At 29.5% G+C, this 15,300-nt stretch overlaps 1 protein-coding gene across 4 annotated transcripts in view; it reads right to left on the bottom strand.

Annotated features, from left to right (window-relative positions):
• The window catches only part of LOC113517419 (myelin transcription factor 1), a 289,625-nt gene that overhangs the window by 18,592 nt on the left and 255,733 nt on the right, over positions 1-15,300 (bottom strand). For all 4 annotated transcript variants that reach the window (XM_031912258.2, XM_031912259.2, XM_031912260.2 and 1 more), the window contains one exon: positions 231-1,291. In XM_031912258.2, coding sequence (XP_031768118.2) covers positions 231-1,291 — 1,061 coding nt within the window. The remainder of the gene's footprint in view (positions 1-230; positions 1,292-15,300) is intronic.

Genomic DNA, 15,300 nt, shown 5'->3' with positions numbered 1-15,300 from the left:
AATTCATATTTAAGATTTATACAGAAAGTTATCGCTTTATTGAAATCACACAGAAATAGAAATGTAACAGTCCAAGAACAATAGGATTGACATCGACCTCGCTATGTTATGAGATATCGCGGGACGACCTTGAAACAAACTTCGACTTAGTTCATAACGGAGCGGAGTTCCGTGTTATAGCCATGTCGTTAAGAAAGTTTGACTATCGTTGTCTGTGGTAAGACCGGTACCTCTAGCGACCGGCGGGGAGAGTGCGGCGAGAGGTCGGGAATCTCGCGATGGTTGCGCTGAAGGCACAGTCCGAGCTTCTTGAAGGGCGGTAGCAGCACGAGAACCCGCTCCTGCCGGTTGTAGGACTGTGTACTGTTTGGACCCTTTGTGAATTGAACTCTTCTCGTGATCGTTGGAATATCCACCAAACGGTTCACTTGGAAGTGTAGCTCCGTGAATTCTATGTTTAACTTCGGCTGGCGGTTTGAAGGCAGATGTTGTAGAATACGGTAACGCTGCAGTGGCAGCTTTGTATGCACTATAGAGCGATTGCTTGTTCACAGTGATCATTTCGTTCTTACGTTTTAACTTGGAATCTCTTTCGTCGTCGTATTTGTCCTCGTTCCGATCTGACATATCTATTTCTAACTCATTGGAAGACGAATCGACGAGCTCGTCGAAATTTGGTGCATCGTAGTTATTAGAATATTTGCTATGTTTATCGTAGTCTTCGTTACTTCTCTCTCTATCAGACCTTTGAGATTTATTTGTTTTTTCTTCATTATCACTAGTACCGTTCGTATTGTGGTCGTCGGTTTGATGATGTAAACTATAACTTCTTTGTGAACCATCAGCACTTTCGGAAGACGGCGAAGGGGAAGACGGAAGCATTTTATCGGAACGTTTATCACTGAAAAGGTTTTCAAAACCATTGGCATCATCATTATCGTCGCAACTATTTGTCGAGCCCTGGTCCCGAGGCCAGCTACCTGAAAGTGTTTTTAGAGCGGCTTGAGTTTCCCGGATGAGTGTTTCATCATCTTCCTCGGATTGCCTGCACGCTTGCGGTCTATGTGATGTGGGTACAGGACGGCGACGAGTGTCGGGTTCTTCGCGTCGTTCATCATCGAGGAGACGTCGTCTTCGCTTGCCTAGTATTTCCTCTTCATCCATGGAGCCCTCACTACCGGCACGTTCGTATCGCCTGTTATTCAATCTGAACGTTTCAACATCCACGCCGAACTCCAATCTTCGTTTGTTGATGTGCGATAGCGATGACTGCGTATTCAGTGGCGCCGTCCTGTAACAAATACCGCTATCAGATGCATTCCCAGGATAATTCAACACCAACATCAAATATTTATTGACATTAATGAAATAGAAATATGTATTGTACTTGCGATTCGATTTTCCATCCACAATCAAAATATTTTTACGCGGAAATGATTCTCGGCGTTTTGAATCGACGTTGACACTTTAAAAGCACTTGGTTATATTTATTTGCACAAAAATCGTTCCCACGTAAAAACCATTTCACTCAAGAGCTTTCAGACCAAGTATTTTTGACATTGGTGAAGGCATAGGAGTAAATATTATCAAGTTATGGTAAATAATTAAAATAAATCAAAACGGTACTGTTTCAATTGAGTTAAGAACACCTCAATATTTCATAATGAAGTGGGTAAGTATGTAAGGAAAATATAATGTTTAGTCCAAATGGATTAATATGTAGACTTCTAATTACTATCACACCACGCATTTCCATAATTGTTTCTTAAATATTTCTATTTTTATATTCCTTTAACTTATTATAGAACACAGTAAACTTTGTATTAAACTTTTTATTAAACTTTTCTCAAGTTTTTGATTCACGTCAAAATAGATTTTTTTTTAATTATTTTGCATCGGTATCTAGTGACGGCTTTTTTGAGTACATATAGGTTGCATATTTGGTATTTTTTTAATGTTGTGGTTAGTAAGGTTAATTATAGCATTTCAATTCTTGATTTGAAACATTGAATAACAGATTTGATAAATATGAATTAATATGGTCATAATAAATCCGACTATGGTCATCAGTGTATTTATTTGTTGTTTTAATTAATTTGATCTTTTAACTCGAGCAGTTCCATGTAATCAATTAATAGACAATATATTTACACACAATTTATTGAAAATTGTGTTTTAGTACAAAATAAATTTATTTACGAATAAATATTGATAAGTGTATCACTTCAGAATGTTTGAATCGATTTTAAATTTTTTTAATGTTTATTTTTTGAAACTATTGTTAAATAAATTTTATTTGATATTTCTTACTAACGAATTATATTATAAATTTCATACTTATTACTTATATTTGGATATCGTTTTAATGGAGATAAATTTTGATAATAATATTTATTAGTTTTATTGATACAATAACGTATGTACTTTAATCATCAATTTTAATTATAATATATATGTATATATATATATATATATATATATATATATATATATATATATATATATATATATATATATATATATGTATACAAATATAATTTCTTCATGTTAAATATTTTAAGAAGTAAGTAGATAACTGAGTGCCAATAGTAATGAGTGGTTTATATGCGTCGCTTGTGTCGCTTGAAATTATTTTTATTTCGTTTTTTCATCACAGCGCCGTAGTTTGTCTATTATAAGATCTTTAGCATAAGAATGGTTAATTATATTAATTATAAAATAAAATAAATTATTTCGCGTATTGTATTGTATATAAAAAATGAAGTCTATGAAAATTAAGAATTTTGACAAAGTAAAAACAAACTTACACACACAGAAACTAACTACTTCACTCATAAAAAATATGCAAACTATAATAAATTAATCCTATCCTATTTGAATGAAATAATATTATAAATGGTAAGTTTGTAAAGATGTTTGGATATTTATGATTCAATTATATTTAAGATGTTTAGTTTTAGGTACAGTCATTGTAAATATCCCAAAAATTTCTATATATTATACCTACTGTAACTATATATTATTAGAAAAATGTAATAAAATATATTTACCTAACAATTACTTACTTGACACAACAATATTTTTGTTGTTTTATGTTTGTTTTTCGTTGTTTTACAGGTTTTGCTATCTTGATTATAATTTAATTTCTCATATGGGTAAGGATATTTAATATTTATACTGCAAAGGGCTTTTAAAATTAATTTAATTAAAATGATGTTCAAAATATATGTATTAATTTATAAATGAAAATAGAAACCCCACGTGTTTGACAGTTCTTTCTTTATAACTATGTATATTTAATATTGCATCCAAGTTAATTGAAATGACGTTCTTGTTCCGTCATGTTTGTCTTTATTTTGTAATTGTTGATTTTTAGATTTCTTTTATTTTAAAGAATAAAAAATTTAAGAAAATATTGTTTGTAAATAGTAATTTTTTAAGTAATCCGTAATCTCTCTTTTAATGCAATTTGTTACTTATTTGTATGTGCGTATGTGAGCATAGTATATGTAAGCCATATCTAATTTTTAAATTTAATGTGTATGGTGCAAGAAGTTAGTTTTTTTTTTATTAAAATTATCGTTTTAAATATACAAAAGCGTTTATTCCGAGTATATTTGATTTTCTATATATTGCTATTGTATAATTAATGACTATTGCCATTTATTGGTTTGTTCTCTGATTAATAATTTTCTAATTACAACATGATGTGAAAATAAAAAGTATAAATCATATAGTTTTTTTTCAGTCATAGACAACCTAATAAGTAAACAGAATTTGTAAAAAACCAAAAAATTTAATTTTAATTTAAATATAGAATTATAATAATTAGTAGTAAACAATTACATAATATTTTAATCGCTGTATAGATAGTATGAAAACAACATAGGAATATATCAATAATTTCATAGAAGTTTGTTTGCAATATTTTCCATGAATTTTTGATTACTGTTTAAAAAGTACGATATATCATAATAAACCAAATTCTATTATATTTTTCCAACAAAATAATATGTATTATTGTTATTTTATTAGTTTATATGTATTATTATTACTTACATATGAAGGTGTAGTATACAAATACTTATTATCGTAATATATGTTTAGTTTTAATAAGGTATTATTAAGTTTTATCTTTAGCTGTATAGTTTTTACCTTCGAACATTTTAGTTTTCTTTCAGCTTTTCATAGCTTGATTGTAAGAGATCTTTCCATGGGATCAGTCCGCCATTGTAGATTAAATCTTTTTTATATGTCCAATATACATTTTGTTCAATAAAGATTTTACAATAATACTGACAAACTAGCGAATCGTAACCGCATACAGTTATAGAATTAGATTTATTGATCGGGATTATTTCCTTAATTTTGTGCAATATGCGTCCAACTTTGCCTTAGATAGTAATCGATGGCCCTTGACGAAGATACCTACGAGGGCGCCCATAGGAAGGCCGAAGTATCGATAGTACCAAAATCCGGCAAACATTTACGTACGTGACGCATCCCCTAGTCACTGTCGACGTTAAGCGAAGTTACACGAAACGTGCACCGTATTCGGATGTGGAATACGGTTTGTAACGCGCGTTACTATGTAAGGGAAAACTTTTGTGTTAGCGTAGGGTAATTAGATAAACCCTGAGGGCGGTGGATGCTTAACCGGTTTAAACTAGTGCTCGTGTGGACCTTTATCAGCGGGTGGCGAGTGGCGGGTTATCTCTGGGCCGCGTTAATTGTAATGTCTAAAGATTAGGGCGCGATATAAGGAGCGTCGCGAGAATAAGCAGATGCGGAGGATTAACCGAATATCCTGGAGATGAGACGTGACTATTTTGCATGATGGTAATATTATATGATTCATGAATACAAGGTATAATAAATGTAGTCAAGATCAAAACGAATATGTTACTTTACGAATAAGGAATTTTGTATTTTGCTTTAAAAAGAGTTATTTTAAGCATACATGTTAATAATACGCCTATCGTAATTGAATTGATTTCAAGATTTGTATAGTGGCTGTTTGATTCTTTCCATTTTCACTTCAGGGTCCTTATGGGGTAAACTGAAAGAATCAAGTGGCAATAATTTAACCTTAACTCTAATCACACACTAAAAGTATATAAAAGAGTCATGCAAATAATTATATTTTTATCTTTATATTTTATAATTATATTTATATAATTATATTAAGTATGTTATTATATGGTATTTTTATTATAGTAAAATGTCTATATATTTATAATACATTCTTCTTTTATAAGTTCCTAGGTATAAATAAAATGAAACTGCAATGAGGACGTTTCTATACGTCCAATTTTTTATAAAAATATAACGTCGAAGTCTCAGCCCAGGTGTTTATCGAATATTCTCCTTACATATATAGCATTTCTTTATATAAATTGCAATTATTAGTAATTCCTTAAGACTGTGCATAATTCCTAAGAAGCCAGAATGAACGCGTAGGAGGCGAGACCCTTTCACCGCGCAGCAATAACAAACACGCGCGGGCCACCCGCAGCCCGACATCGCGGCACCCAAATTCAAATTGCACCTTAGAATTCTTAATTATTGAAATCATAAATCAAAAGGTGCCGTCTGTAGAACCGCCATAAAATTCTTAGCGAGGGTCCGCAAGCAAACTCAAGTGTGGTAGGATTAAGACATTATCACTTTTCTTTCGAGCAGTCGCGCCCTCGCTCTGGCTTGGCTCGGCTCGGCTGTAAATCAGCGGCTAAATCCTCTGGATTAGATTCATAGAGTTGCCGCTGCCTGCGGATCGCGCTCTAGCGATAATGGCGTCGTGTGCTCGCGTGATTTTGCTTTTAAATCGACTCTTTGGAGAAGATAAATACACTTCCAATTTGGCCTCAACCCCGAATTGAGTTCATCGTTTAAATGGCTTTAGCTGGAAGTTAGTTGGAGTTTATAGCGAATAACAACTGACGGCTACTGATAACTGGACACCCAAGATGTAAAAGTTATTGAACAAAACAGGCTGTCATAACTTATTTGATCTCTGGGATTAAAGGTGCTTCAAAATGATTAAACAGGTCCCATGTAAACACAGTGAGTAAAATTATCTGCAAGATTGTTACAAAAAGAAACTAAGAATTTTAACTTAATAGTAGACAGGGTGGTGAACTCTGTATTTGCTATGTTGGACTAGAAAATGATTTATCATATAATCAGAATCAGAAATTCTAGATAGTTATGGTATGTTTTTATAGTATTGCAATTACAATTGAAAAATGTTAATTACCTATATGTCTTGAAAGTTGGTAACTGTCATCCAATATAAACCAAAAATAATAGTAAAAAATGTATGTTTAAGAGTTAAACTACGTTGTATAGAGAAAGCATTACGCGATACCACTTGTGATAAGGAGGTATAATGTTATTTATGTCAGAGATTGGACTCTAATACTTTACTTTTATTTATGATCTAAAATAATAGTAGTGTATTTATAATATAATCACTATGCAATATATTGACGTGTATTTTATATATGTATGTTCATCTATACACGCTTATCGCAGATAGATATCTGTGTTTGTAAAATTAATTATATGCATATAGATAAAATTCATTTTTTATTATAGTACAAAACAAAGTAGCTTCCCGTCTGTCTGTCCCTAGATTAATTTTGAAAAAATTACGCAATGGATTTTGATACGGTTTTTTTAATAGATAAAAGTGACTCAAAAGGAAGGTTTATACGTATAATATTTGCATAATATAGTAGAGAAATACTGATAATTTTAGAGATCTCTAATGTGAGGTAACATTTTGTGCTTTTGCAAATGCTGGCTGAACCCTACTAGATAGATCAAAATAATATACTACACTATTATACACCTTAAGGTGGTCTACAAAAAAGTCCGCGATGGTATATGGTATGATATATTTATCTCTTAGGGATAACTCGTAATAACCATTTTTTATCCTTAACTTTTTACGAGAAATTTACGAATCGATTTGACGAGACTTATTTACGAATTGATTTTAAATAATACAGCATTAATCTTTATTTAATTAAATACCATAACTACATTGTGCATTTAATATAGATTAATATGGTCCTTTATAGCATGTAATTTAAATGAATATTTTCGAAGATATTTACAGATTTAGATTTAAAATACTGGGACATAGCGGTTGCGGCGGTATCGGCCGAGGGGCCGGCGGCGCTATTTAGTATTAGCATTGTACCTGTGCGAAGACGGGGTGGATCGCTGGTTTTAATTAAAATACAATAAATAATAAATTGCCATGGACAATTCTACACCGTCATCTAGTACTAGGCGGATACCTAATAGACAATTATAGTTTTGTAAATGTGTTTAAATATAATACACAGAAAATGTTTAGACCAATATTGTCACAGTAATGAATAAAAATGTTTATACTTATTGTGTGGAATTGAATTCGCGCCCAATAAATGGTGATCAAAGCTGTTAGAATTAAGTTTGATTCCCAAGTATTTTTAATTTTTTTAATTCTATCGCTGGATTCGTCAGGTTATTTCTGAATTTGAAACAAGGCTCATTAACAGATTTAGTTGCTATTTATCTTTTTTATTATGTATTTTTAAAATTCTATTCAATAATAGACAAAGGCATGAGAATTAGGCAGTAAAAAAAATTTATAAAATGATAATAAGGTAGTTTTATGTAATAATATAATGTCTTTTTATCTAATAATGTTTCTTTGAAATTAAGTATACTATAATTAATAATTACACCTATTATATTTGTTAATAATTACCGACAAAGCTGTATGATTAGTATTAGCTGTATGTAGTAGTTTTATTTACTAAAAAAAAAATAAGTATATTTTGTTTTAAAACAATAGTAACCTTGGGCAAGAAAAAAGCTACAACTTTCTTTATCATAAATACCACACATATTTTAAATTTATGACGATTGGTCGAGCCATTAAGGTGTCAAGAGGTGATAAAAAAAAATATTTTCAGAATTTTTGAATAGTAATTTTTTTATGAATCTTTTATCTATTCGAAATACAAGTTCAGCTGGGAAGAACGAGTAAGAAATTCAACGTTTGCTTTTTTCACAAGAGTGATTTAAATTATTAAAAAATCAAGTCCTTTATTCTTTAATACCGGTGATAGTTCTTGCGTATATACAAAATATTTGCATATATGTAAAGTTACAGTAAGAATAATAATTTCTTTAAATTTCTTTCTCAGTGAAACACGACTTCCTAAACAGTAAATGGCTCAAATCGCATATTTCTACAGAATAAAATCAGCTGCTGTTTCCAAATACTATAAAATTACTTAAATATACAAATTTTGCAGTATCAGAATTGCTACTCGTGTCCTGTCTAATTTTGGGTAGTTTAAAAGCCGCAGAACTCAGCTTGACCGCAAGGCTTTATATATGAGCAAATGATTCTGAGAAAAATAGCAGAGTCTACAACGTCAAGAGTAATGTAATCTATTTTAACATTAGCTTCTATCTGCGAATTCTTCCCTGTGACCGGGATATGTTTATTAACCGGGATAAAAAAATAACCTATATTCTACTACATCGCATATAGTACGTGTACACCAAATTTTATAGTGACTGGTTTAGCTGTTAAAGCACTATAAGATACGAAATAATCTCACTTTCATATTTATAATATTAGTATAAATTAGAATTAGATTTGGGATACCTAGAATGTGAAAAGTTTACACATTTTGTTTTCTTAGAATTTAGTACAAGATTGTTAATATTAATTCAATTTAGGAGACATAACAAAACATTATTTAGTACGTTAAATATTAAAGAGTGTCATCTATCTTGCATGGTAAAAAGCAGATCCTTTACATATACTAAAAATAAAAAGTACCAAGGATTGATCATTTAGGGAGACTCATTCTTATAAAAACATGAATTCTATCAGTCAAGATTAATTTAATTAAATATAAAGCTTTATTTTTAACTCCGTAGAAATTAAGTTTATCGACTATTAGTATCGATTAATAAGCGCAATTTTTTCTTAGTTTGTAACTAAATGTGTACTGATATATAAAATAAATGATTGTTTTATGAATTTCTCTACATCCGTCTTGATATCGATGATGCCGTAACTAATAATAATCTTAGCTACAAGTTCTTATCATGTACTAAAGTAAAAGAATACAGTTGGCGGAGGAAATTAGACTAATTATCATTGGATAAAGCGTGTATTGTCAGAGGAAAAAAAAAACATTTCGGGAGCCAACGGGTATACATAAGACGATGAGCAAGAGATGTATGTGGATAGTGGAATATTTGATTATCTCTGTTTATTTCGTAAGGGACGTGACGTGAAGATAGAGATTAACAGATATATAAAAAATTAGAATTATTACCATCAAGGGATTTTTAGAAATCGTTGAATTCGAATACGATGTTTAAAAACGTGATAATTAAAAATGACTCGAGAAAATGAGTATAATAAGTTTCTCATTTTTGTCGGCTGCAATTTTGAATTTTCATCATAATATTTGTGCCCTATACATTTAAAAAATGATTTTCATGTTAGGAATATTTCTTGGTTTAATAATTTAGTTTAAAGGTAATAAGTTTATAATTCAGTACTATAAAAAATATATTTAACAATATGGACTGTGCTGTGTTTGTAAAGATGTGTGTTACTTAATTAAAGTTAAATGGCTAAAGGGGTTTTAATGAAATATGGTACATCAAAAGTCTATTTTTTTTATACCACTGATATCAAGCATATGGCCCACCTGTTGGTAAATGGTTACCATAGCCTGTGAACGCCTGCATTACCAGTGGTATTACGCGCATGTTGCTGAATCTGAAGAAAGTTCTTTACCCCCTTTTGAATAACCCCATGCTGTAGTCTCTTGGGAACACCTCGGCATGGAGCTCATTCCATAACCTGAGTGTTCGTGGGGGGAAAGAGTTTTAGTAATGCGTTCTAACAGTTCCATTGTAAGCAATATATCCTAACAAGTCGACCTCCACGCGGTTTTCACTGTAAATCATCAAAATTAAATCTTGTCCAATTTTTCACGATGGGTTGACTGCCCTGCCTTCATCCTCACGTATCATCTCTCACTGGTGCTCTGCTAGCGTATACCGTAGCGTAATCTGTCTATATACCTTAATTAATTACAAAAATATATGTCGAGCTACCATATACCTAGTCAGATGGGTTATACATTATTTTAATTTAATTTATGTAGGCGATACTGAGTAGTAGGAGTAGGAGTTATTCACTAATAATTTATGATTATGTTTTACTAAAATCGGCTTCAATATTGATTAATTTAGTATGAGAAAACAAATCTTTTGGTTGGCTCGAAATTAATTTTAGAACAAATTAAATATAAAGGAGGTTTTACTGTAAATTCTGTATAGTTTTAAAAAATTTAAAAGTTATTAAAAAAAAACAACATTTAATATTGTGATTTTTCTTAAATTTTAATTATGACTTATAATCGTTATCTAAAAATATGGAAATATTCTTAATATAATTATTGAGTGATTAAAAAAATTGTTTTGGAAAAAGAATAGACTCATATTTATATATACTGAATCTTGATAAAATTTATATTATCTAAACAAACCATTTGACCAAATAAAGAAATTACAAAAATGATTCGAATTAATAAATATAGATTATAGTTAATAAAGCATTTTAAGATTAAGTTTCAATATTACAGTAAAGTCTAAAATGAACTCGTCATAAAGAACATCTTAGTAAGCAAAATTAATATAAAAATCTTTTAAATAAGTGTTGAGATTTACCTGTTATATTTATTTGATGAAAAAGATAGAGGCCCGTTATTCAACAGTGAGATAATATATAATTTTTGCTGATAACAAATTTTGAATACGATTACAAAATTAATACTCCGACCACTTTTTTATGAAGGCCTATTAACTACAATACATAGCATAAATAAATACCATCATAACTGAAAGATAAATAAAAGACCGGAAAACGAACACAAAAAAATGAAACTTTATACATAAAAACCTTCGTCTTGAAACACTATTTTTTGATAAAAACCACATTTAAATCCGTTGTGTAATTTATAAAATCTAGGCGTACAAACGGCGGAAAGCGACTTCATTTTTTATTAGGCAGATATATATGCAGAAAGGGATTGCTAATTATAATTAACAATTATTGTGATAAAACTTGTAGGTAAAAGTATAAGGAACATTTTGATCTAACAATATATATAAAGGTATGGTATTAGACCAGAGTCTGTCACACTTTAACCCCATTTTATACATACATAGAAAATACATAACATATTTGTGTTGTGATAAGCCAGTGTGTTAAACAAGTATACCTTCAAGGTTGTCAGTTGTTATTAATAAATATCTATTTAATTTTGTCGTTATAATTTTGTGAAGTAATTGAATTGATTTAATTTCCCACACAAGTCTGATGTTTAGGTTTGGTAGGTATTAGGTAGAAATTAAAAAATATTTGTAGGTATTCGAGGATTCCTGATAATCGTAAATATCATGTTAAATATATTGAGAAAAATGTTTGCAATATGATTAATATACAATTGAGACTATGCGTTTATTTATGAATGATGAATAATGTTTTTCAGAAAATTGTAGATTTTTATAAGTTAACAAATATTTCTAAGTATGTATGATTTTTGAAATAACGCGAGTACTATTAGAGATATTTTGAGAAATATATTTTAATGGCTATAACTATATAGTTATATTTATTACACAGGAAGAGTTCATTATTTACGTTAAAAAATAATAATCAAAATGGATTTTTAAGTAGTGTTGTTATTGTATATACATAGTATACACAAAATACTTATCGTATAGAGATGATTTGAGAGTAACTTCCTTTCTTTTAAATCGAGTTAAGAAAAAAATTATTCATTGCTTATTATTTTGAGTATTCAATAAATACAATCATTTATGTATCTATAGGTGTTAAAATTATAAAGAGGAAATATTGGATCGTTTGTTTATATCAGATAAACTCTAAAACTACTCAACCGATTCTTTAAAAATTCTTTCACCTACACAAAATTACATCAGTAAGTAACACAGCTTATATATTATTTTCGAAAATTATATCTACCCGTGCAAAGTCAGGCCAGATTGCTAGTTTATACTAATTATGATATTCTTATTTAAAGACTTGTTTCTATAGGTATATATGAACAAAGATTATGTAAATTTAAAGAATCTTTACTGCACGGTAGGTGTATAAAATAACATAAGTGTATAATAATTTTAAATTGAACATGCATTTTATTTCTACAGTAAATAATTTTCATAAAATTATTATACAATAAAAATAAACCAGTAAACCAAATTATAATGGCGTCATGTGAAACAAAATTAAACAGAAGTTTCTTATCGATTATTTTTTGTAAACAGCAAAACACATGAGTGCAAAAATCAATAGCGAAATAGTTTAACTGAGTTTAAATAAGTGGGGTAATAGTACCTCGCTGCATTGTATGCAGTCGGCAGCCTCGCAACGTGCCCTTGTTCAACCCTCGCGAATTACAATCAGGGTTGCCAATTCTAGCTAGTTTAGTATTTAATATAAATATGAACTATAACGTCAAATATAACAAAATTGTATTATCTATTAAAATTTCAATTAAACATGATATTTTTTATAAGTTCACTAAAAAAGTAGAAATAAAAATTTTGTATACTTTTTTAATCAATACGTAGCAAGTAATATCGACTAAAAATTCACAAATTTACAGGGTATTTATTTAGTTACTCTTTATTGCACCACTTAAAAAATAATGCAAAAAATATATACATTACATTTATGAAGTACAAAAGGTGGTCTTATCGCAAAAGTAATCTTTTCTAGATAACCTTTAGGTAGAGGAGAAAAGGTATGTTCATTAAATGAATACTAATCTGTTTATTTGTGAAAAATTTGGCAGACTATAGAAACCAGTATATGATTGTAGAGATAACAGATGAAGTAAGTTTAGTTCATGTATGTCAAAATTTTTGATTAAACTTCGTCACTTTTTTAACTAAAGTTGATGTAACTACTTCAAGGGAAAAAACTAGAAGAAAAATATGTGGATAAATAAATAAGGAATTAGACTGTTTTGATATTAAGTGAAAATGAGTTATTTTATTCATATATTTCATAATAAAAGATTATTGTTAAGATATCGCAAGAGGTAACTAGTGAAATAATGCACAATGACTACAAAAGAAGGACAATTAAAAAATTTTGATTAAGCCACCTGGCTAACATTGTAATTAGAAGCTGCATTGTATCTAAAAGAATTAATTCTCTCTTATGAAAATTGTTATGGTCCGTACAAAGTTTTGAATTCGAATCGATGTAGAATTCAAAATAAGTCCTGGTAGTATTCATAGAATTTAAGGAATAAAATCTCAAGAGATAGATACGTATAAGAGTAAATAAGAGATTAAAAAGAAAAAGAATTTTAACTGAAATAATTTCATACCACAATTATATTCTCCAATTCGCGCTTCTATGTGTATAATAATAAAGTAGTCGTGAGTCCAGATAATATGTCTAGGCACCACTTTTTTGAGAAAGTAATCTACGTGAATTGGATGTAGAGTTGTATAAAGTAATTGTGTAGATACTTTATGTAGACATTTTTATATATATATTTTTTTAAATCGAAAACGGTAAACAAGGTATTATATAACAATCTTTCTGTTGAAAAGTGCAGATCATCGCCTAAAACATAATAATAGATATAAAAAAATACTTTAAATATTTTAACATTCCTGTGATATGATGTGTTATGCTTTTATTCAATAATATAATAAATCTTCACATCTATAAATAACGATTGTGTTACGATTTTCTAGATGGCAGCTGATTTTATATGATTTTGTTATAATTGACGAAAAACATAAAAACAAAATGATATATATATAATTTTTATGAAAATTGTATAGCGACAGCCCTAATTGTAGGACTCACTCGGGGTGAGGGTTATCGCACGGTGTATCGGACCCTCATGCATGCGGACACGTTCACCCTGTTTTGTTATTAAATTCAACACACGGTTTCTTTAGAATCCAGTAAAATATTTAAGTTTAGTGTTGTTGGAATAAAACCTTTAGGAACAATTTGCTTTTTATTGGTATAAATAAACTGAAATAAGTAGGTAACTGCATAAAACAATTACAAAAAATTAAAAAAAATATTTTGTATATCTATAAACTTGATTACTTTTTATATAGATTTGTTTTATAAAGTAATGGAAAAATTGTACGTTATTACATAAATATTAGATGCAAGAATTTGTCGTGGTAACTGTACTAATAATTTTAAAATAATTAAATTACATTTTTAGGTTCTGTTGTAAAACTTATTCAGTATGTTATAAACAAGATAAGCAAGTAATATGTGTAGTACGCTAATGTTCTTCTTGTATGGGAAAGCCTATGCCTAGTAAAAGTCGTTATGGTTATAGTATAGTTATAGACTGTGACGATGATAATAATAAATTTAAATACCTACATTTATATTGATAAAAAAATATTGAGGTGAAATCACGCGGCAAGGCACCAATATTTTAGTTTATTGCAACCTTTGGCGTTTTTCATACACATTTAAATTTATTTTTGGAACTTCACATGACACTATTACAGGTTAACAGATCAAAAAGAAACTAAGAAAAGCAAAGTAACACCGACTTGTTCTTATTCGTGTTGTTTTGTTCTTGTTTGTAGATGGGACATTAACCAAGTATTATATACAAACTTGGATATACACGTGAGTATATGGAAAAATTGAAATCATTAGCATTATTGCTTTAAAATCTTTCATGCTAACTGAACTTGTTCAGCAATCAATTGAGTACGGAATGTTTCTTTACGGAAAACGTTCAGTTATATTGGTAACACATTTAAAAAAAAATCAACATAACTTCACTCTGTAGAGGAAGAAAACACTTTTTAGAAATTTAAACAATAATAATTCATTAAAGTTTTTTTTATCAAATATTTCTTTATATATATATATATATATATATATTAATTTCAGACAAATGTGCATTATTATTTTTAAATTTCACTATGTATGTATATGTTTTTGGCTAATTTCCTTGTTCATAAATAGCCCTAACTTTGAGACTCCGGAGACTCTGGGGTGAGGGTTATCGCGCAATGTATCGGACTCTCGTACAGACATGTCCGTCTCCGTATGTATAAGCCCTATTCGTACCTTTAACATCCATTACACAAGAAATTCTTTAAAACTTGTCTCAAAGATTTTTAGGAGACTCAGAAGACCTATAGGTCTATTTGGTGTATTATAGACATTAA

This window comes from Galleria mellonella, unplaced genomic scaffold, assembly GCF_026898425.1.
Source record: "Galleria mellonella isolate WM207_F2 unplaced genomic scaffold, CSIRO_AGI_GalMel_v1 utg223, whole genome shotgun sequence".
Taxonomy (NCBI): domain Eukaryota; kingdom Metazoa; phylum Arthropoda; class Insecta; order Lepidoptera; family Pyralidae; genus Galleria; species Galleria mellonella.
This window is presented reverse-complemented; position numbering and strand designations above follow the sequence as displayed.